The sequence below is a fragment of the Arvicanthis niloticus genome, chromosome 10 (genome assembly GCF_011762505.2).
Source record: "Arvicanthis niloticus isolate mArvNil1 chromosome 10, mArvNil1.pat.X, whole genome shotgun sequence".
NCBI lineage: Eukaryota > Metazoa > Chordata > Mammalia > Rodentia > Muridae > Arvicanthis > Arvicanthis niloticus.
In genome coordinates this window covers 60,019,649-60,043,709 of record NC_047667.1, presented here as the reverse complement: position 1 = coordinate 60,043,709, position 24,061 = coordinate 60,019,649, and the positions used below count along the sequence as shown (strand labels likewise).

Genomic DNA, 24,061 nt, shown 5'->3' with positions numbered 1-24,061 from the left:
TACCCAGGTACTTTTGAACACTATTGTCTCAAGACTGAATGTCTCTGGTTTTCTGTACAGTCCCTTATGTTGAGAAGCATCATGGGTAACCAGCATTTCAGTCATCTGAAAAAAAATGTGTATCTGTATCAACGCTTATACAATCACATACAAATTAAATAATAGTTAAAAAAAAAACAAAAACAAAACAGAGAGGACCTCTTTCTGTGACTCAAGAAGTCACTATTGACTTCTTTATAGAGCCACATGGTTGTTGATCTTACTGTCGTACTGGCTTCCACCAGAGATCCCTTGCTTACAAAGCAGACAATGGGCAACGGAACAGGACACAAGGAGAAGGAAAAGGGAGAATATTAATACTGCAACTTCATAGTGGAATGAAAGCAAACCAAAGGTGCATACTTAAAGTATTCAAGAACAGTACCTCCCTCCCCTCATTCCCACAAGTGTTCCTGTGATTTATATGACTTTGGGCAATATCAGCCTTCTAACTTCAATGGGCAGAATGGTGTCTTTTCTGTATCAGGGCATGTACTGGCCTGAAGAAGGTGCTGTTTCCCAGGGAAAGGACTTAGGTTCCCCCCAAGTAATGCATAGGGCCATCACACAGAGGAGCAAGTGTTGCTGAGTGAGCAGCTTGCTTTGCATCTCTGCCCGTCTCTGATTATAATCCTTAAGGTTTGTATTTAGGATAACTTTCAGCACGGCTTTGTAAAGGTCAGATATGAAAGAGAAAAGCCCCGTTCGATAATCTTGGGACAAACAGTTTATATGCAGGGTGAGGGATACTCTCCCTATCAGACTGTAGAGAAACTCTAAAAGTAAACAGTACAGTCACTTACTAAGGGGAACATATGGCGGCAGATGTAAGCTGGAAGCAGCATATGGTAGCAATGTGACAGCGCCATGCGCAGCGTAAAGGGTCATCCATAGCCTTCATCCTCCCTGCCACACCAGCTGAGAGGAGCCCCATTTCCAAACCGAAGAGTGTTCTTCTGTCTTGAAAGCCAAATCCGTACATGTGTGAACATCTGTCACTGGAGTCTTGTTAGTGGATGAATGTTGGAGATGGTCAGGTCAGTTACAGAGAGTGGGAAGGGAAAAGCTGTTACTGACTAAAAGTTCGGTGGGAGGAAGCACATTAGGGTCTTTGTCTTGTCAAAAGAAGGTGCTAGTCAGGTCTGAAGGGTGCCAGTTACTCCTCGAAGATACACCCATACAGTTATACAAACAGAAGTCACGTGGACTCTAAACCCTTTCGAAGCACTGGAAAGGAATTGCATCCGCTCCTGATCTGGATGTAGGCTTCGATTACTTCACAAACCAGATAACTAATAGAATTGCACCATCAGATTGGCTTTTATCTACCGGTCTTTAAAATATGGCATCTTGGGGGCAGGGGAGGACATGTTTGTCATCTCTTGCATACAGAAGCAATGGTAAATTTATGGGAAATCAACAGATTTTAATCTGCATCTTCTCATGCAAAAAAAAAAAAAAAAAAAAAATCCCATTGGCAAGAGGGAAGCTGTTGCTTTGAACACCCAGCAATGTTTTCTCTTGCCTTTGAAATACATGCACACAGGTGTGGGGTTTTTTGTTTTTCTTTGTTTGGGTTTTTTTTTTTTTTTTCTTTTCTTTCTTTTTTTTTGGACCGTGAAATCTAGGCCAGCCAAACAGAAGCTCAAGGTTTGTCCTTAATGATAGGCTGTCTTGTGTCCAAGCGGATAAAGGCCTTTTCCATTCCTCTTTAGTCTAATGCAAAGCATTTACCTTTCCCCGCGTTCAGTATACAGATTGTAAAGTGTTGTTTCATGACTTGAGTACCTTAAGGGGACAATTGCGTTGAGCAGTGTGGGCTGCTGGGAAAGGCATGACATGAGATCAGGGACTAGAAATCAAGGGTGGGAGCTGAGAGTTGGACTGCTTAATGTCCTGCCCTGGGTACCAGATGCCTGCTGTTTGGAGGGACGGCGTGGGGGGAGGGGGATGGTAAGACTAGCCACCAAGTCCCGATTCTACTTGGAATCTTAGTGTAGTTCTGGGCTGGGCATGTCTTCAGTAAAATAGCTAATGACTGCTTTTTGAAACTCCTAGCTATCTGCCCAGTTGTTACAACACCCTCTGGCTCAGTGGGCAGCTTTTGCTCCAGACAGTCCCAGGTGCTCTGTGGGTACCTTGGTGAGTACACTTGTCCACTTTACTCCTCCTTTGACATGGTGATACCAAGTCTTTTCTATGTGTCTCCAGTGGGGAATTAATTTGTCAGAGGGGAGACAGGATTTTGAGAAAGTTTGTAGGCGTGCAGTCACAAAAGTGCCTGGGATTTTCTAGTCAGTTTTATGAGAAGAACTGGTGCCTCGCTTGGAAGTGACACGCTGCCCAGTGTGCAAGAATGACTACCTACCGGGTGTGAGCTGTGTATGCCAGGGATCACAGAGGGATTTAAAATATTAACCCTTTGATCTCTACAGAGGCCATTTTCTGGAGTACCCTAGAGTCAGGCCAGATTGTTAATGGGGAGGGGGTCCCTTTTACAGAGTTTGTATCTTCATTCCTATTTGTGACATGCTGTAGCTGTTCAATTAATGTTTCTTGTACTGAACCAAAGGGAAAGAAGCTCTACCCCCCAGCCTCCTCACCCCCAGCCTTCCCACCTCCACCCATCAGAGCAACAGAGGGAGGCTCCAGGGAGAGTTGTGTTAATGCCATCATCTCTGACCTTCCTTGTTGACATCTCTGAGTGGCATGAGAAAGATGGATTGTCATGGATTAGGCCCTCAGCTAGTTGAGCCTGGAGTCCAGATATAAGCGCCTCACTACCACATGTTAGAATGTGGGTCACCAGAGCCACAGATCTCTACTCCTTTCTGTTTGGAACATCAACTAGTTCCGTTAGCGTTGATCGAATTCGTGCTGTGTTCTGGACAATGAGTCCACAGAAAATCAGATTTGAGTAAGCCAACACTCACGGAATTCAATGACTGGGTTGTGTCTGAGCCATGCACAGGAAGAAAAGAAATAGGCCAGGTTAGTTAGCACTCTTGAAGTGTACATGGAGGTTCTACATGGGCACAGAGAGGTTGAGTCTCCTGCCCTGACCAAAGCCTAGTCTTTTGGAGAACCTATCTTGCAACTCTCCATGCCTGGCCTTGCTTCTTAGGAACTACTGTTACATATAGTGGCTGCAGCTGAGATTTTGTAGTATAAAAGAAAATGGCCCTAGTTCTGTTAAGAGTATATGTTGATGGTTTTATTTTGTTATAAGGGCTCAGAGTGGCTAGAGGGAACAGTGGGAATAAAATCAGCAAAATGTTCAATCTACACTGAGGTAGTTCTTGTGTGAGACATATTACATCTGGTTTCTCAGTTCTGAATTTTGATTTTATTCCATTCTCTAAACCAAAGAGTTAATTGTGCTATTTCTTGCCATTCACTGACTAGTGTTTGGGGGCAGGGTGGTGGAAGCAAATGAGTAAAGACAAACCTTGGTCAAATCCCCTCTACAGCCCAGGTCACACACCATCCTCGGACCTGGGTTTGTACCAGGTCAGGGATAGTCTCCTTTTCCTCTTCCTCCTCCTCCCCCCTCCTCTTCTTCCTCCTAATCTTTCTCCTCTTCCTCCTAGTCTTCCTCCTCCTCCTCCTTCTTTCTCTTCTTCCTCTTCTTCCTCCCTCTTCCTCTTCCTCCTCCTCCTAGTCTTCTTCCTCTTCCTCCTAGTCTTCCTCCTCCCTCTTCCTCTTCTTCCTCTTCTTCCTCCCTCTTCCTCTTCCTCCTTCTCCTCTTTCTCCTCCTCCTTCTGGAAATTTGTAGTTTGGAGAAGTGAGTCCCTTGTCCTTCTCCCAGAACTGACTGGTAGCGAGGCTGACATTGGAATTCAGGGGTGACCTGGCTTTCCTCCACCCTACCCACAGGCTCCAAACTTACTTCATGCTTTTGCTCTCCCCTGGGAACCCAAGCCCATTCATTTTGTAAGTCTTTACCTACTGCCTTGGTAGAAGTTTCCTCCTGCTCTCCTACCCAGCAAACAGGCTGAGACCTAGCTAGCAAATGGTTTGAACTTTTTCCTGGTTCCTGGACAAGCTTTTCTTTTTACACTCTCCCATTTGGTTGGAGTTATTTTCAGTTAGTAATTGCCAAGAGCTTCCCCCTTCCTATAGTGATTAAGACATGTGAGACTCCAGTACTCCTCTGGGGTGCTGCATATCCCTGTTCTGAATATCTCTGAAGGTGAAGGAAGAGATACCGGGAATAAGCTTTGATAGCTTTTTGTGTACGAGAAGGCTTTCCCACCCCACATGGCACACCTCTTTCAGGTCTTTCAGGCAAAACTTCTTAACAGGGGACAAGGAGATGGCTTAGTCTGTAAAGTATTTGCCTTGTACTTAGGAGGACCTAGGTTTGATCCCCAGAACACATGTAAAAATGCCAGGTATGATGGCGCACACATGTAATCCAGAGCCATCTCTGTCACTTTGTTTGAACTGCCCCTCCATTCCAAGGAGCCGCTGGGAGCAGCCAGCAGCAGTAGGATGGGACATCTCTGCCTTTCTTTCTCCTGTAAGCTGCGTACCGACAGCATCTAGGTGTCTGACACTGGGGATGGGGCTGACCTGTCAGCTTCAAATACAATGCCCTGAACAGTGAAGCAGCCAGTCTTCTTCCCATGCTCGTCACAGGCTGTGATCTTGCAGAACATTTCCCCATCGTCCCCAACTTTAGATATAAGGGAGGTTAACTCGTGTAAGTGTTTTCTAATATAATACAAAAGCTGGACTCCAGAAATCTGTTCAATCCTCAGGCTGTGCATGGCCCAGGATGGCTACAGATGCAGCTCAACACAAACTTACTTAAAACTTCATAGGTTTTTTGTTGTTGTTGTTGTTGTTGTTTTGTTTGCTATTTTTAAAAATTCAATTATATAGTTCCCAAGGGCAAACTTTGTAGATGGCAAACATGCAATTGCAATGCCAAAAGGGAGGATGTGTCCCGTCCTAGTGATAGCTGCATGTGGAGGTCCATGTCTATCATCCCAGGACATTAGGGAAACAGAATCTCTCTATGGATACTTAGATTAACAGTCACAAAGATAAACTCATCATGTAGGGATGTCAGTGGCTCCATTGAGGTTTACTGATGAGAGCTGGCGTGATGGCTGAGGGAAGAGCCCTGGCTGCTTTTGCAGTGGCCCTGGTTTTGGTTTACAGTAACCCTGCAGTGGCTCACAGCCATCAGTAATTCAAGTTCCAGGGGATCTGAAAGCCTCTTGTGGCCTCCACGATACCAAATACAGGCGTAGTGCACAGACTTACATGTAGACAAAACACTCGTCCACATAAAATAAATAAATCTTAAAAAACAAAGATTTAAAGGTGCCATTTCAAGCATAGCCTATGTTTGTATACCCCAAGGCAGCTTCCCTGGGCCTGTCCCAGCGCAGTAGAGTCAGAAGCACTGGGTGGGGGCAGCTGGGAGATTGCAACTCTAAACAGTCTGCAGGTGCTCCTGATGTCACTGAAGTTGGCATCACCTCTGATGATGCTGGTCTGTTTACTCACAGAGGCCCTTGTGGAGGGGTTCAGATACAGCAGGACCTCTGTTTGATCAGCTGGTGCTGCAAGGGAGGGCCCCTGGACCCACAGTCCAGTCAGTTTTCTCTATGTGCCTCCTATTTTCCAAGGTACCCACAAACACTGAGGTAGAGCTGTCACTAAAGTATTGTGCAAAGCCCTTGCTCCAGATTCACCACAGGGAAAGGCTTTGCGTGTATAGAGAAATGATTTAGACACATAAGGGTAGCAGATGCCCGTCTTGGAATCAAATAGGGGAGTGATCCTTTCATTCAAGTGCCTTCAGCCAGGCACCTGTGTAGTGTGAAGGAGATGATTTTTTTTTTAAAAAATGTTATATGTGTAAAGTTTTCTCTTTTTTAAACATTTTTTTTCTTTTTTTCTATTTTTTTTTGTCTGTGTGCATGTACATGCAACATATACATGCAGTACCTGAGGAGTGCAGAAGAGAGTCTTGAATCTTGCAACTGGAGTTGTGAGCTGCTCTGTAGGTACTGGGAACCAAACCTGGCTCCTCTGTAAGAGCAGCAAGCACCCTTAAGCACTGAGCATCTCCTCAGCCTCCAAAGGATGTTTAATGCACATAAGACAGGCATAGACATAAGCTTATGTAGAATTCCCCGGGGTGGTATTTGGTCAAAACATGGAGACCCTCATTATGGCCTGAATTCTCATTCTGACACATCCCACAGAGGTTAGGATCTAGCCAACAACAGAATGCCAACCCCACTGTCTGAACCAAGCTAAGCTTCTTCTGGTAACTGCTGTTTTCACTTTCCAAATGATATTTTTCTCAAAGGTGTTAGAGCGGGTGGGAATCAATCATTGACTTGTGCAACACCATGCCTCCCAAAATTCTGATGCGATTCTTGAACCACCCAGGCTTCTGAGTCTCACCCTACAGTAGGAATATTTCAGCATGGCTTTTACTTCATTTTCAGGCATCATGCTATCTAGAGAACTACCCAGTTCTCCTGTCATGACTGATCTTACTGCTGCGGCATGCGAATCACTGGGAGGGTTAATTTTACCCCACAACAGGCTTTTAGTGGAAAGACCTCTACGTTAACTACAGTCATTGAGAAAATCCTAAAACGAGCATCTAATGCTTGCAGCAAACATGGAGAACCAAAAAGTAAAGAGGGGACTTCCTTATGAGATGCTAATTTATTTCACAGAATTTATTGAGGGTCTGCTTTTATTGAGCACCAGTGTAGCCATGATATTGCCACTGAGTGGCAAAGATTAAAGGGGAAGGTGCAAGCTGATAAATGTTCAAGTGCTCTGTGAGCAAGAGGAGAGCGAGGGGATGAAGGGGTGAGTGAGAGTTTCACACAGGCAGGGCATGGGAGAGCTGTTTAAGAAGGTAATGTTCAAGCAGGGCCTGGAAGGAGACCAGAGTGTCTGTGAGAGAAGACCATAGCTGCAAAGGAAACAGCCAGACTGATCTGGCATAGCCTGAGGTTATCAGAAGGATCTTAGGAGAAGGAAGTGGATGGCAAATGGGGGAACGTTCATGCAGGGTCCTGTTGGCTATTGGATATCTGAGACTTTTCCTCAGAAGCCAGGGTGGCTTTACTAAAGGTTTATTGTGACTGCTGAGTTGAGAATGGAGCACAGAGTAGCCCAGGCAGAAGCAGGAAGTCTAGCAAGGTCTTTTTAAAGCATGGGAGTGAGACCTTCCAAGGACACTTCCATGTAAATCCGTACCAAAATGACATTTCTATGCACAGGCTCACGTGCCATAAGCACTTGTTATTTTGGTGTAAGGTGGTGTGAGGGGTGGGCAGGTGCCACAAGTGTCATGTAGTCAGTGTAGAAGTCAGTTCTCTCTTTTTTGCTGTGTGGAAACAGGTGTTGAACTCGGGTTGGCTAGCTTGGCTGTGGGGACCTTTACCTATTGAGCCATCTCACCATGTCTGATTGCTTTGAATTAGTAATTCTGGGTAATCAGTAACTCACTTCCTTCTCTTCTGACCAGAAACCATCCTGGCATCCTTCTGTACATGAAAATGTCTCCCAAAGTCTCCCATCCTGGACTGACAAACTCGAAATGGTAGCAGTTGGAGTGTATGCTTGTTATGATGTTGTAATAGTCCCCTTTGACCCATTGGTCATGGACACCGAGTACTGACCTCATAGGTGACCATGCCTTAGCCTCCAAGGATGATACTCTACCTTTCCCTGTGCAAAGCAGAAAACCAGCTCACAAATCTCTGGGTCTGCCTAGCTTAGCCCAGTAGAAGACATTGAAATGTGAATGCCTTTATTTAAATATTAAAGTCAGTTCTTAAAGCAGGGAGTGGGTCAATCACTCAAAGAGATTTCTGTTGGGCCAGATTTTGCTAATTCTTAAGCTCTGAGCACAAAGACTTCACACTCAGAGGTTGATATCATTCCTTTATCTGAACAAGAAATATCAATGGAGTCTGTAGACGGCCAGCGTGGGAATGTGGCATAGCCTCTATTCTAGTTTCTTCTCTATTGCTGTAACACCATGGCCGAAGCAATGTGGGGGAGGACAGGGCTTATTTGGCTTTCAGTAACAGTCCGTCATTGAGGGTAGACAGGGCAAGAACCCAAGGCAGGAACTTGAAGCAGAAATGATGTAGGAAGGCTGCTTCTCAGGCTCATGTTTAGTTAATCTTCTTATACAGGCCAGGAAGACCTACAGGTAGCGCCACCTACAGTCGGCTCCCCCCCCCCCCCCAATCAATCAACAGTCAAGGCAATATCTTATAGAGTTTCTTCTTTGGTTCAGGCAATTCTTCAACTCAGTTTCTCCTCTCAAATGACTCTAGACTGTATCAAGTTGGCAGGGCTAACTAGTGCAGATCCCACTTTCAGGGAATCTACAGCTTAGTTAGGAATGTAGGCAGTCCAAACCAAATAGCCCAAAACAAAAGCCAACACTACGTGATTGATCTCAAGCAAGGCATCCCAGAGGCCAAATGTGTTGCTTAGCAACGGCTTCGGGAGGTAAAGGACAGCTTCTAGAGAGGGATGGTATTTGAAACCTGAAAGATGACCTTTGGGATTGTAGTTTGGCTACCTGGCCGCAGCAGGAAGTGTTTTATGTTTTCTGGAAGCAGATTCGTTCTTTCCCCGTGAGTTTGTGTGATGAGTCAGAAAGCAGGCAGCCAGGAAGACTTACCAGGGTCTTTGAAGAAATTGAAGTGTGTCTATAAGAGCTCTCCTCTTGTAAGTTTTGAAAGACTGAGGCTGGAGAATAGAATTATAGAGTTGTATGACGGGCTTATTTTTCAAAGTTGGTTCACTGAAAAGATGCATTTAGCCTATTGATTGTAGACACGCATTTAATACTGTGCAGTGGTAGTTTGGACCCCGTGAAATACAGTATCACTCTATAAGCTCAAGGTCAACCTTGGAAGCCCTGCTGTCAATTCTAATGGCCGAGAACAAAGATGCATCTATTATTCATACTGTTATAGTATACCTTCTGAGTTGACTATATGATACTCTGGGAGCTCTCCATTCAGGGACCCTATCTTAGGCATGGTAACAGCCCCTACCCATATTCCACAAGTCACATGGCCAAGCCTGATTTTAGTAGCATCAGAGGGCACAGGGAGAGGATGAGGATGCATGAGAATTGGTCCACAGAAAAGGGTAGCCAACATTTTGAACAAATGACATTGTTTATCACAGGGTAGGTAGAAGAGTTGAGAAAGAGAGATGGATTTCACCAGTGTTGAAGATTTTCTATATTGTAGATATGAACTCAGTCTACACGGTGTCTGTACAGCTTTCAAAGCAAGTGGCTTGACATTACAAAGGTAGACACGCATGTCGCTTGCCTTCATTTTCATAATGACTTGTTCCTTCAGTTGAGACAAATGTTTCTGGTATCAGAGGCATGGTTGGAAGTACCAGGTTTCTGAAGCATGTCTTGATATGGTGTATGCTAATTTGTGTGTCAGAGAAATGCTGAAATAGGCTTACCTCCAAAGCAGTGACCTTCATCGCCTTAGGGCCCTAGATTATTGTCCTAGTTCTGACATGCCCAGAGGGGTCTACAGTAGAGATTGTCCACAGCAAGGATTCTAGCTAATTATGAGGCCCTGAGTCTTCAGCAGTCTGTGAGAGGGAACCAGATCTCCTGCTCCTTGTATATCTCATGCTGTCTTAAGCGTCGTATACCATGTTATTCTCTAGAACTTCAGCCTCCTGATAGTGACACATTGGGTACAGAGTTTAGTCAGGCTCTCACCTGCTGTATCCACTGAGCAAACTGGGAAGTAGCTCTGGTTTGAAAGGGCCGCTGCTGTGTGACCCCCTACTGCCATGACAGCTCTCTGCTGTGAGGACCCCTGAGTGAGCAAGGTAGCATGTGTCTTCCAAGTTCATAAATAACCATCGGCACAGCCTATTCTTAGTAGCAACAGATGCTAAGCTTTTCCAGCCTGCTCTTGGGGTCAGTGGTGGGAAGGAGAAGAAAAAAATGAAAGCATTGTTTTGCACATGGCTGGACATCTGTATTTCTGAATCGCCCTGTTGTGTGTATGATGCAACGGCTGGAGCCGTTTCGCTGAATATGAACTTTGTCCACCGACTGGAGTCTAAATTGGTTTTGGATCCTTCTGAAATCTAAATGGTCAGAGCATATTTTTCTAATATTCAGTTGGATTGTGTCTTTGCTCCAGAGTGGAGCTGACTCCATATGTGCTCACAGCAGCAGCTGGGGGCTTTCTGGTCCATGTTGCTTGTTTTCCCAAGACTTGACTGCTACTGACGCCATCCATTGTCCCTATCCAGGGCACCATGGAGGTGACCCCCACCATGGTGACTTCAAGGGTCATCAATTCTAGTAGCGTTGTTAGGAAGCAGAGGAGTTTGTTGCTCAGACACAGGACAAAGTGGATCACTGGCGTGGCTGACCCACAGGTATGCTGACTCTGTCTGAGCTCCACAAGTAAAAGCAATCATGTCCTGGCATGGTAGCGCTAATTCAGAGTTTGAGCCCCCACTGTGCCTCCAGATCAACTGGGAAGCCTACATCACCTGTGCTATAGACAGACCAGTTGGAGAAGTTCTGACCCAGTCATCTGTGGAGAGACCTAGAATCCTGAGCTTTCAAAAGGCTATTCAGGTGGTCTGAGAACCTGTTTGTGGGGAATACCTATTGCTTATAATACATCCTGTAGTTCTGTGGAGCTATTTACGTTATATTTTGAGGGATCTAGGGTGGGAGTGTTGATGGATGGAAAGTGTGCATTCTTTTTTAATATTATAAGGGCAGGAGAGATAGCACAGGCTGTAGAGGGCTTGCATGAGGGTTCCAGTTTGATCTCCAGAGCCCACATAAAAAAAAGCCAGGTCTGTGCTATGTGCTTATAGTCCTAGCTCTGAAGACAGGGGTGGGCTAGGGGTAGTGCTTGAGCTTGCAGGGATTGGGGGAAGAGAAGCAGATCCCTCCACTCAATATAACAAACTCAGCCTACTAGGTAAGTCCTGGCCAGTGAGAGAACTTATTTGTGTCAATAAAAGCGTGGACAGCAAGCGAGGAATGACGCCCAGGTTGTCTTCTGCTTTCTATCTGCACATACATGCATGTGCACCCACAGATACATGAAGACACACACCCATGTACACACCTATACACACAACAAACTATGAATGATGTTGCTGATAGTTATCAGGTAAATAGTTGGGCCCTGGGCTAATGTCTGTTTGGGCCTTATATGTGACCACGATTATTCAGTTTTATAGGCAGGAAGTAGAGGCTTACAGATATCACATGTCATTTTTCCAACGTCACAGAGATGATAGATGGCAGAGCCAGAGCATGAACTTGGGGTGTCTGACTCAAGAGGCAGCTCTCCCTTAAGGGATAAACTTCAAGTTTAAGTGAGATTTTATTTGTAGGAATGAGATGACAGAGAGACAGACTCCAAGGGCTGGGAACCATGTGTGTCTCGTGTACAAGGAAGTCGCTCTTTTCCAGCCTAAAGATGTGTTCTTTCTTTCCTTTTTATTTTCTTAGATACAATATCTTTCTCCTAGAAGCTCGTGACACCCATGGATTCAAACACAGACATCAGGGTAAAGCAGGGATCCAGGCATTTTCTTTGAAGAGCAAAAACTATTTTCTTTTCTGCATATGAGATGCATAATGAGTGTGTGTTCATTTTCCTCCCTGTGCTGGTCAATAATTATGGTGTGCAATGTACAGTTGTTATTTGTGCAGACAACGGTGATTTTTGTTGTTGTTGGTATTTTCTTTGTTTTGTTTTCAGCCTGGTGAATTTCAGCACTCCCTACTTGCTTAAAGAGTGCATTCATTCTCTAACACCTGCTGAAAGATCAGGAACCTACCAGCAGGGATCAAGCAGTAGGACTCAAAAATTTCCATAGCCTTTTCTGCCAAGCCTGTCAATCCCCACACATGGGAAGGAATGCGGCACATTCTGGAGCCCAGTAAATATTTGTTAAATGAGACAGGGACTGAATTTTGCAAATAGGCACTGTAATAGAAAAAGCACTGTACATCCTGCTGAGGGCTTCTGAGAAAGAGAGAGAGTGGGCTTTAGTCACATGATGCTTGCACTTCTCCATGAGTGGCAGACTGGACAGCTCCGAATTGCCTACCCGGAGGAACGCTGTGTCTGCTAAATGTAGTAGTATTAATAGGCTTAAAAAAAATCTGACCACTCCCAGCCTGTGTTTCTATCTCCATGTTGTATTTTTCTTTCTTTCTTAATTTCGTTATTTGCAGTTTGGTACATGTATATAATGTAGTCTAATTATTCTGTGTCGTATCTGTACTCTCCCTCCCATCCCAGGTTCATGATTTTTCATTGTGTCTTACAACCCACTCCGTTTAACCAGGGCCCAATAGTGTCACCAGTGGGTACACAGCTGAAGGCAATGACTCCCCTCTCTCTGACTCTATCAGCAAATAGCTCAGCAATGGGAAGAAGGCCCCCTTCCCTCCTCCCCTTTCCATGCCTAGCTGTTAATGATAGGCCCATGTTTGTGTAGACCTACATCTGTGGTGATTGTCATGGCAGTGTCTTGCCCAGAGGTAAACTTTTTCAGTTCTTCTCCCTATCTTTCCATTCTTACATTCTTAGAGTCCCCATCTCCTGAAGCGTCCCGGAGCCATAGAGGAGATGGTATGAATATCTTATGTGGGGCTGAGTTCTCAGAGATCATTCATCTGTATCTTCATCCCTTGAACAGCTAAAGGTCTCTGTATTCACTCCTGTTCAATGGACAGAAAGGCTTCTCTGTTTAAGGGTGAGAGTGATATTGGTCTACAGGCATAAACACAAATATTAGAAGGCAGTGAAGACATTTTGTCAGAATTAATACTTCCAGCAAAAAGGCAGGGTTATATGTTTCTTAACATATAAGAAATCAGTAGTCTTCTTTATACATATTAGTGATAAACACGACAAGAAAAAAAAAAAAACAGGGAAACACTCCTTTTTGTGATGGCGTTGAAAAAAATTACCTTGGGGGAACCTAACTAGGGAGGCGAAGGACCTCTACAGTGAGAATGTTAAAACTCAAAAAAAAAAAAAAAAAAAAAAAAAAAAAAAAAAAAAAAGAAAAGAAAAGAAAGAAAGAAAGGAAAAGAAAAGAAAAAGAAAGTAAGGAAGATACTAGACAATAGAAAGACGTCTTGCACTTGTGCGTTGTTTGATATTGTGGAATGGTCGTTTATAGATTGTGTGTAATCTCAGTCAATATCTCCATGCTATATTTTTTCAAAGAAGTAATAAAAAAAAAACCCAATTTATATAGTCTTTTTCTTTTTATAAGTTAGGGGAAGTTCAGCATCCCCATGGCACAGAAGGAGCAGAGAAAAGAGACTTCCCAGCCCTTATGAAAAGTGGGAAGCTGTTCTTCTGAGGCTTCTCACCCCCAGCTGCAGGAATACCTGGGTGAGACCCTGCTCCCTCAGGGAGTTCAAGCTGCTGTCAGGAGGGCTATAAAGGGACACTCGGGCCTGTGTTCTCATATCTGTAGCCAGACTTCACGAGTATTTTTAGGGCCCCCTTTGTCTCAATCTGATTTCTGCTTGAGACTTTTACCACATGTAGCCTGTGTTGAAATGACTTTTAAACTACTCACCCAGCAGTGGAGGAGGGGTTGGATCAGAACTGCAGCCTTTAAACAGAGGGTTTTTTCCTTCTTTTTAATTTTTTTTTATTGCTAAATATCCAACAGGCTGAATGGAGGAAATTCAAGTCTACCCCTGGAGGGACCCTGTTTAGTCATCTGTCTAGACAGATGAGTGTCTGTAATGGGCCTCCCTTACTTTTGCTTTGTGGAACAGAAGGTGGTCCTTTCAGTTCAGCTAGGAAGATGCTATTGTTTTCTTTTGTTGGTTGACACCCCTGCCCCTCCCCCAAGCTGCTGTCAATAAGCTAAGAAGGGGACTCAACCTCTGACCAACAATTGTCTTGCATGTGACAATTAAGTTATGAACTAGTGGCAAGAAAACACAGGCTCTGCATGAAGAGACCAGGTTAAAATCCAGCAAGCCTGTTCCCCTTTCAGAACCTCACTTTCTTTTCTTTAAAAGGGGGATTTTTTTTTTAAACTTCACTTTTTAATGGATCTTAAAGAAGAGAGTGATCTAACTCACAATGCTTTGTCCCTCCTAGGGGCTGGACAAATTACCATTCTTTCATTCATTTCGTGGCTGCTTTTGAAGCCCGCAATTTTCCTGCTTTTCTGCTGTGAGAATTCAATTGAAAAAAGTAGGAAGACCACATGGTTGCCATGCACACTGAGAGGTGTGAGCAATGCCTCCTCGAAGTAGAGAAGAACTGAGAGAGGGCCAAGTTTCCAGGAGAGTGGAAGAATGTTACAGACACTGTTTAAAAATACAAAGTATCTAAAGACAGTCAGATTCAGAAATACCAAAAGACATGGCAGCTACCAGGAAGAAGCATCTGCGCATGGGGATTTTAGACTTCCAGTTAGACTGGAAGAGTGAGCTCCTGAACGCTGCCATACAATAGTGTTGAAGCTACTCAGTAATAGGACCGTGTTCAGTTAAAGGTGTGCCAGAAGAGAGGATATGAGATGAGGCGTTCTTCCCATCCCCCAACTTCCTCAGAAAAACTGGTCAAAGCCCTGAGTAAGGGGGGTGGGGGGCAGTCCTTGGGAGGGCAGGAAACTTGGAGCTTGCCTGAAAGGACGGTTTATTAGCAAGGTTTTCTCAAAATAGATACCTAGTGTCTTTAAATTGTGTGTGTGCGTGTGTTCATGTGAGTGTACATGTGTGTGGTGTGGCATATAATTTGTGTGTGTGTGCTCTTTACGTATGTATAGAGGCCAGAGGAGGACATTGAGTGTTTTATCATCTACTTCCTTCTTCCCTTGAGATAGGATCTTTCACTAAGGCTGAAGCTACTGGCTACTCCCCTTCTGGCTCCACTTCCCTGTGGAGGTTACAGGGGTTACAGGTCTGGGCAGTCACACCACACCCAGCTTTTTTACACAGGTGCTAGGAATAGAACTGAGGTCCTGATGCTCACAAACAATGGCTCTCACTTCCCAGAGCCACCTCCTTCCGGGCCCTGGCCCTGCCCCTGAGTGGAGGGCAAATTAACTATCTCCCTCCTTTACCCTCTCATTTTAAGTTCTGCAGTGGATTGTCCCTGAAAGTCACTGCCTGGACATTTTATATTATGTATTCAGTTCATTTTCACCATGTGCGCACTGCATTGTGGGAAGACCACTTTTCTTGGAAGAGGAAAACAGGCCTCAAGCAGAAAGTTGCAAAGGAAGGCCCTGGCACATGGGTGGCCTTTGTCTCCAGGCCTATTGACAAGAGAGCTGGCTGGTCCCTCTCTCAGATCGTCTATTTTAGATCTTCGGGCTGTCCTTGCTGCTGCAACTGCTATCTTTCTAAGATGTGGGATTTATTACTGAATGTGATTTGTTGAGGTAGAGCCCTAAGGAGTTCGAGATCCATCGCTCATCAGAGGGAACTGCGGTTTGACTGCGGATGTGTTTGACCCCACAGGCATTGTGGATGAGCCTCTTGTTAGCTATACACAATCTGAAGACACACAGTCTTCAGATCCCTCTGCATCATGACACTGGGTGCAGCCTCACTTCTTTGAGGTGTGTGTGTGTGTGTGGATCTGGCAGCCAGGGGACTTGAACTTGGCTTTAAGCAGAACCTAGGCTACATGTTTCTTATTGTTGCAGAAAGACAGGCTGACCTGGCCAGTGTGAATCTAGGCCACAGTGCCCTGGGGCCTCCCTAAGGCACCCTGCATGCCTTACATACCTGCCATTGAGATCAGAGATATGAACATCCGCCAGAAAACTGTCCTCAAGGTCCCTTAGAGCAATCCACATAGGTAACAGGCTGCACACACTCTCAAGGAGGCTGCTGTTTGTGGCCATTGCACACCAGGTCCCTGTGAGGAAAGGAACTTGACGGGCCGAATTGACTGCAGAATTTTCATTCGTTCTGATGTCACAATTTTATTAGCCCTGCCTTCAAGCAGCTCATATTCTATTTGCTGAGATAGACTTGTAAAAAAAAAAAAAAAAAAAAAAAAAAAAACTGTGACACACAAAGCAGACATATTTTTTTAAAAAATATTACGTGGGTTTCTAGGCTCAGCACGATATGAACACGCGGGAGAGGTGGGCTGTCAGATAAAAGCAGTCTGTGAAGGAAAGCATTCCTCAGGTTGAGAGAGTCCAGGTCAGCCACAGCCACAAAGAAAGGAAGGGAAAGCAACGCTTCCGAAACAGAGGAGAGGAGCAGACACCTATGATGTCAGCAAACCTTTCCCCACCCCACACTGCGGTTCTTGACATCCATAGCTGCTGAGTTGAATCCCAGCAGAACCCAGTGCTTTACAAGACTGTGGATATGGTACCTTTGAGTCATGTCTCTTTCAATACAACAGCAATCAATAAAAATCCCCAGTAAAATGTGGTTAACCACAAGGACATCCCTCCCCACCCCCACCCCCATGTCAGCACTGATTCATTCAGGCTGTGCTTCTAATATTATGTCACACTGGGAGGTACGAACCCTTCTTCAAGTAAAGAACGGAAGTCCTACTCTTTTCAGGCACCCCGCTTCTCTGCCTAGGACCCCTGGAAAGCTGAAACCTACCCAGTACTTGTGTGGGTGGCTGCGTCCAGGGAAACTCCTACTCAGATCTTGGATCTCGAATCAAGGATGGAAAAGATGCAGTCTGCAGTCCCCTGAAGGTGTCACTGAGTTAGAAGCTGCTCTGGCCTCTTCACATCTTCATTAAAATAAGTGCTGAGCTTAGGCCTCCCCTGGTCACCACCTCTGTGTTGCTCATTAGAAAGACATATGGTTTCTGCTATGTTTTCCTTACTTGTTAGGGAATAAATTCTGACTACCTGGAGAGGAATGGGTGATGCAAAATGGAAGGTGTGGGAAGGGGAGCCATGGAAAGACCTTTACCTGCTTCGAGTGTGTGTGTCTGTGTGTGTGTCTGTGTGTCTGTGTGTGTGTCTGTGTGTCTGTGTGTGCAGCTATTCTGACATCTGTGCTGGAGAAGACCAGGATGAAAGCAGGCTGGGCTACAATATCGTTTACACCTTTCTTTATGTATCTTTAGTTCATTTGAAGAAAAGCCCCATTGCATCTAAAGCTTTTCCTTAAAGTACTAGTTAACCCTTTACCGAGAACTGCCTATGTTCCTTTTATTCACACTCGGTGTTTGCTCAGCAGTAACAGAGACACTTAGGAGACTTTGATTCATTTGGTTCTGGCAATCATGAGATTTCTATTTTCTTCATTTCTCTTTTGAAGAAACCAAGGCAGAGAGAAGCTAAACTACTTTTTCAGATGATTAAGTGGCAGAACCTTGACACCCACGCACGGAAGATATCACTGTCTCTCACTCCCATTAAGGGGAAGCTCGTCTAATTATGTCACCCAAGGCTCCAGTGCCATCAATGTTGTCAGATCATAAACCCTTGAGAGAAAATGGCCTAGGTCTGAATATTTGAAGAAAGAGATTCCTGTCTAGAAATAGATTCCTTTAGACCTAAAATTTCAAATCAAAGTGCATCGAATATGCTATGGTCTCAAACTGAAAGGAGACTGCCATATGCAAAATTCTCGTTAGGAGACTTTTTTTTTTTTTTTTAATACTAAGTCCTCTGATTAGTGAGCAGTCCAATGTTTATAAGCTGGAAGATTTTCAGTATCTTTATTTGAATTGCACAAAGTGGCCAAATGTAGTTTGGCCCTAGGCTGCAGAGTGTGTGTGTCTTGGTGCCAAGACACTACTGAGCTCCGCCCGAGATGCCGAGCGTTCCAGCTGTGTTACCTTGTAAGTGTGATATTTAACAGATTCCCCCACCCCCACCCCCACCCACCCCGAGATGAGGAGCGGAGACTGAATAGCATAGGTGCTGGTTGGCCTGCTGGATGTGGGCTCCATAATCAGAGGCATATTTGGGTGGGGGATTGCCTGGGAAAGTAAACAAAGGTTTGCCACAAACAGTCCCTTCACAGGCAACTTGGGACAAGGAGGAGATAACAGAGGTGAACCACTTGGGGTGCTCATCATGTGCTGGGTACGGTGTTGAATATTTTGCTTTGATGCTTCTATTTTATCCTCACCATCTATAAGGTAGACTCTGCTCAATCTTCCTCTATTCGTGGAGAAAGTGCACGTGAGTCACATGTATGGCCCACTGTTAACCCTGTGCTGTTCTAAGGTCCCTAGTTAATAAGTTAGCACAGCTGGTATAGGGCCAGCAATGCTAATAACTAATGCATCCGGCAGAGCCAAACGGGCCAAGGAACCCACCATGCCTTCCATTCTTTTCCTTTGTCTAACCAGCCCATATACCCTAGGAGTCAGAGGGCTTACATTCCTGGAAACTGAGTAAAAGCTTCAGTCGTTGCTGAAGGCCACACTGGTGTGTGGTAGAGCCGGGGTAGAGTCCATGTGTGCTGAGTCCCAAACCCTAAGTCTCTTTACGTCTTCATTTGGTACCAATGACAAGATCACAGAGAAACCCTGGAAGTCTGGGCCAGCTGGGCTCTCTATGATGTGCTAGCATTCTGTCTAAGCTCCGCCCACAGTTACCTGGCAACAGCACATAGGCCTGACCCACTATAAAAGGGGCTGCTTGTCCTCCTCCTCTCTCTCTTGGTCTCTTGTTTCCCTTTTGCTCTCTCTTGCCTTCTTGTTCTCACTCTGTCCCTTTGTCCCTTACCCCTCCCCCACCCCCCTTCCCCATTCCCTTACCCCCTCTCTTCACATACTCATGGCCAGCCTCTATTTCTCTACTCTTCTACTTTTCTTCTCTCTCTCTCTTTCTCTCTCTGCCTTTCGCTGCCTCTGTGCTACCCTCTTGACTCCCCTCCTCATACCCTGAATAAACTCTATTCCATACTATACTTTCATGTGCCTGGTCCCTCAGGGGGAAGGGAAGCCTTGATATGGGCCCCGCTGAGACATCCCCTTCCCCCATACCTCATCACCCCCCCCCCCCCCCCCAGAATATATCCCTCCTCTCTTTATCTTTTTATAAATACATCAACATCTCTAGGTCGAGGGCAAGCAAGATGGATCAGTGGGTAAACGCACATGCTGCCAAGCTCGCCCACCTGAGTTCTATCCCCAGAGCCACATGGCTGAAGGAAAGAGACAACGGCTCCTGCATGTCCTCCAACCTATATACATGCTCTGCGGCACACAAGGACATGTGCACGTGCCCATTCTCACTCACAGATGTGCACACTTATACACCATGTGCCCACAAATTTTTTTCTTTTAATTTAAAGGGATTGTGGGATCTGAGGCAGTGTTTTAGACATTTATATTGACCACTGTGTCTGTAAGAGCTTCCTAATGAGAATTTTTGGTAGATGTGTCTATTTGTATGTGTGCATGCGAATGCATGTGTGCCTGCATGTGTGTGTGCCTGTGCATGTGTGTATGTGTGTGTGTGCATGTGTACATGTGTGTTTGTGCATGAAAGCTTGGGTGCATGTACATGGGGACACACACATGCAGAAGTGCATTTGAGACTAGACCACGGAAGAATTAGTTTCAGATTGAAGACATCCCTGGGTGGTAGAGGTGTGCACATGCCTTGTCCCCAGCTAACTCCTATCCCTTTCCTAACCTGATGACCTAAGGTTAAGGAGACACCCAGCAGGTTGGGTTGCCATTGTTACCCTCAATTCACCCACAGAACAGACCCACATTCACTTTGAAGTGCTTTTGCGAAAATGCAGCCTTCCTTCCTGCCAGGCAAGGTCCTCCTGAGCCCCTCCACCCCCTGCAGTGCCAGGGCTGCAGTCCAAGGAGGCTGGAAACACAAACAGAAGGGCCTCGTGTCCCCCACCCCCAACCCCCCAGGCCCCTTGCAGGAGTCCTTTATTCAGCTACCAGTCCTTTCACCTCAGAAGGTTCTGCTTTGGTTGAATCTCACCCCAAAAGCAATATTTTTAGCCAGAGGTGGAAAATTTTAGAAGCAAAGGTGTGAAGTGAAACTTTTTGGTGAGTGGTGTTCATGGAAGAACAGTCATCCCTAGCATGGATGAGATGTGCTCCAAGACACACATTTAGGCGCAGCAGGGCTGTATTCACAAAGGTCCTGGAGGATCACCACTGACTTGATGGTTGTTTCTAAGCAACCACTGGAACTTCTTTAGAAAAGTTCTAAGCAACTTCTTTAGTAAAGCAGGGAGTTAGGGTTTTTCTTTGTGGACAATCAGGTTTTTTTCTGCCAGTCTCACAGTGCCACTGTGTCCTGTGAATATTAGGATATAGGGTCCAAACCCAAGGAATGATTTTCCATAATTGGAAATGTTCAGGTAAAAGCAACTAGCTCGAAATGAAGCACTGCCCTTTGGGTAGAAAAGCTGGTTTTGTGTGATTGCAGGACTCTGTTTACTGTCCTGCGTGTTCTTTGACTATCTGGGTTTATTATCTTGCTTGTTTCTTGATTATTTGCATCTATTGTATTGCTAGTTCTTCAGCCTAGAACTGACCTTAATACTAGCATGTAATTTAAACTGTATAAAAGCAAAAAAAGGAGGAGCAGGGATGGGATAGGGGATTAATGGGGGGGAGGGGGTGGAATGGGGAAAGGGGATAACATCTGTAATGTAAATAAAATATCGAATTAAAAAAAAAAAAGAAAGAAAAGCTGGTTTTAGAAGATGAGTTCTTAAAGCCATCAGTCCCTGTCCTAGCCCAAGGCTCAGGCTATCCTCAGGCACCACAGTGTTCTCTACTCTTCAGAGAGGGTCCCTTTGCAAACCCTGAGGGGTTTATTACCCAGTCCAACCCTATTACATGAATGGGCCCATTTCTGGCGGATTCTGAAATCTCTGCTGGTCAGCATTCACTGGAACAGGTGTTTTCCAATGACTCTGCTAATGGCCTAAAAGGCAAGACTACACAGAATGGATCTCTGCTCTCCTGCAACAGCAGTCTGCATTAACAAGACAAGGACAAAACCGTCCAAGAGTGATTGCTGACTTGACTTCCAAAAGTTGTGTGTGTGTGTGTGTGTGTGTGTGTGTGTGTGTGTGTGTGTCTCAGGCAATGAGGCAATGGATGACATGTGGCCTCTTTTGGTATTGGGCATTTTGATAAGAATTCCCAAGAATTGGCACTTCTTGTTTGAACTATGTATCCATTCACCAATCATGAATGTGCGGGGTGTTTTTGTTTCTTTCTTTTTCTTTTTTAATTAAAGGGTTTAACCACAGGTATTGTGGAGGGGACTCACAGGATGTGGGACACAGGCCATGAGTCAGGAATTACCAAGTTCGAAGTTGCAGTAGACCCAGCCAGCGACTTCTGAACTTTCCATGGAGGGTATTGCAAGTAGGAAGCACTGCCTTCGGGTTCCCCATCAGGAAAGGTGTAACTTGGGCATGTATTGGGGAGAAAGCCCTGCATGCTGACCTTCAGAGTCACTGCGCATCGGCTTGCTGTCTGCCTTTGCACTCCTTCCCACACCTCAGAGCTTAGCATTTGTGCAAACTCTGTGGTTATTTTAACAGGTCTATAGCAATGAGATGTACAGAAATTTTTTGGAAAGGTTATTTAAACCAGATATGGCAATTCAGTCGCCACCCTCCCAGAACATGTTGATTCATTAAAAAGAAGAGAAGGCAGGGTTGGGGATATGGTTCAGTGGTAGAGCTCTCGCCCAGCATAGGCAAAGCCCTGAGATCCATCCCCAGCACCTGGGGAAGGTGGCAAGATGGGAGGAGGAGAGAATGCCATTAAACATCATAAATACCAACTATGTGTCTTGTTTTTAATGAATTTTTTCGTAATTCATTGTTTTATAGAACTGGAGGTTCTTTTCTTTCATGAGGAATCAATCCACGTAGCTGTATGTATCAAAGTAGATGCAGTACAATGAGAGTAGCACAGGAGAAAAGCATTAGCACGTTCATGGAATATTTGTATTCTAAGTAATAGACAGGCAAGCACATCAAATGCACTCTAGTCTCTCTTTTAAAAACATTTAAGTGTGTGTGTGTGTGTGTGTGTGTGTGTGTGTGTGTGTGTGTGTACTTCAGCACAGTGTCATAGGTGCTGGAAGAGGGAGTCAGATCTCTTGAGCTACAGTTACAGGTGGTTGCGAGCTGCCAGATGTGGATGCTGAGAACTCAGACCTTTTAGAACAGCAAACACCCTTAACAATTTTGGGTAATAAATTCTACCTGAATCTTAAAATGAAGGCCTGACAGTGTACTATAAACCAATTTTTTTTCTGGCTCCACCACTTACTCCTGGGTGGTCTCTGATATGTTTAGTTCAGGCAGCGTGGTACTGCAGTATAAGCAAGGACTTTGGAGCCAGGAAAACCCATGAAGGAAAGGAAGGAGGGTTAAGGTAAAGGGATCCCACTGAAGGCTGTTACTTCAGAGACTGAGGATGTGGTAGCAGGACAGAGAAAAGGGTAAGCTCCAGGCCTTTGGCAGTTGTTAAAATGTAGTTGTATGGTTCTCAGTGTGGTTCCCTCTTTGCAAAGTCACAGAACTGCCTCACTCTCCTACACCTTAATCCTGAGCCTTAATTCCCTCACCTGCAAAATGGTAATGAAGAGAGGATTGTCCTGGGAGAGTCCTTCAGACTCAGCTACTGTGATTGGCACCCTGACCTACTGAGACTGGTGTCCCAGGTACTGATTTAACACTTGTTCAAGTCGCCTAACTTTAAAGTTCATGGACAGTTTGTACATACTGTAGATTCTGACCATAGAAGGGTGGGTGCTGAAACTCACATCTCTTAAGAACAGTGGTGCTCTTGAACTTGAGGATGATATGTGGGGAGGATCCACAGACTAGGTTTTGAAAATGGATTGTGGGTGCTTGAGAGGTTTCCAGGGAGTGCTCTGCATCCCAACTGTCATCCATAGAAACCATGACAGAGTGATCTTATCTCTTTCCCAAGAGGGGCTGTGGTTTACACACTGAAGCCTAAGTGATTCCCTTCCCAGTTTGAGGCACATGTGGTGAGTGGGAAGGAAGGAGAGTTCAGGACCTGGGTGTCACTCCTTCTGTCCCCTCGCTGGTACTTTGTGGTGGCTGTCTCTGGACCTCAGTTGCCTCATCTGCAGGCTGGAAGATGAAGCTCGAAAGTTATTTAAGGGACCAGAGGATTAGATAAGGATGTGTAATCAGATGCCCATCTGAGGGTGGCTTATTCAATATGAATTAGCAATACTACTTCCTTCCGTGAGAATGACCTTATTTGGTACTGGCGAGAGCCCTGTGAAATGACCCACAGTTGACAAGCACAAGGTTGAGTTTTCTTCAGTGTTGCATGACTTCAGAGGCCAGTGGGAATTCCTTCTAAGAGGCAACAGTCCTTGGTCAAAACCCTTGATCCCTTTGCCATGAGACTTGGAAAATTTTCCATGAAGGGTTTAGCATCCACATGTCAGAACTGAGACTGAAGTCTCTTTGATGCGCTTCAACTGATAGTTATGAATGGGAAATGACAATAGTCTTGGCTAGAAAGGGCCTGCTGAGGGAGCAGTGATGTGGATCTTATGTCATCCCCTTCCAAACCTAAATTGGATTTTCAGAAGCTCTGAGTTACACCCTGATGCTACCTGGCTGTTTCATCTTTGACTGATGGAGCAATTAAGACTAGCCCAGACCACTGTGTCACAGGACAGCATGACCTGCTATCCAGTTCTCTCCTTGAATCTTCACTACAGGAGACACTGCCTGGTCTCAGGATGACTTTGGTTCCTTCTGTGCTCTGTTAGAAAGCTCTTCCCTGCGCTAAGCTTGAGTTGTTCTTGGATTTTCTTTTTCTTTTACCAGTGTTATCCCTTGAAGGACTACAGAGCACGTCTTTATGAGGGGGAGGCAGAGAAGAGTAGAAACTGTGGGCTTGGAGACAAGCAGACTTGAGCCACTATTTTCAGCCAATTATCTGTTTTGGCTTTATGAGGTTGAACTGTGGCTTGTCTCATGGTAAACTCCAGTTCTTCGGTCAGCAGA

The 24,061-nt window shown here is 45.1% G+C and overlaps 1 protein-coding gene and 1 non-coding gene across 4 annotated transcripts in view; one reads left to right on the top strand and one right to left on the bottom strand.

Annotated features, from left to right (window-relative positions):
• The window catches only part of Tgfb2 (transforming growth factor beta 2), an 85,377-nt gene that overhangs the window by 12,684 nt on the left and 48,632 nt on the right, over positions 1–24,061 (top strand). For 2 of the 3 annotated variants that reach the window (XM_034513004.2, XM_034513002.2), the window contains exon 2: positions 2,098–2,181. The exons of the other annotated variant lie outside the window; for it this stretch is intronic. In XM_034513004.2, the coding sequence (XP_034368895.1) occupies positions 2,098–2,181 (84 nt within the window). The remainder of the gene's footprint in view (positions 1–2,097; positions 2,182–24,061) is intronic. 3 annotated transcript variants of the gene reach the window in all.
• Positions 15,885–16,019, bottom strand: LOC117716713 (small nucleolar RNA SNORA70). The gene has a single exon (XR_004607807.1). It is a non-coding gene; the product is annotated as a small nucleolar RNA SNORA70 (small nucleolar RNA).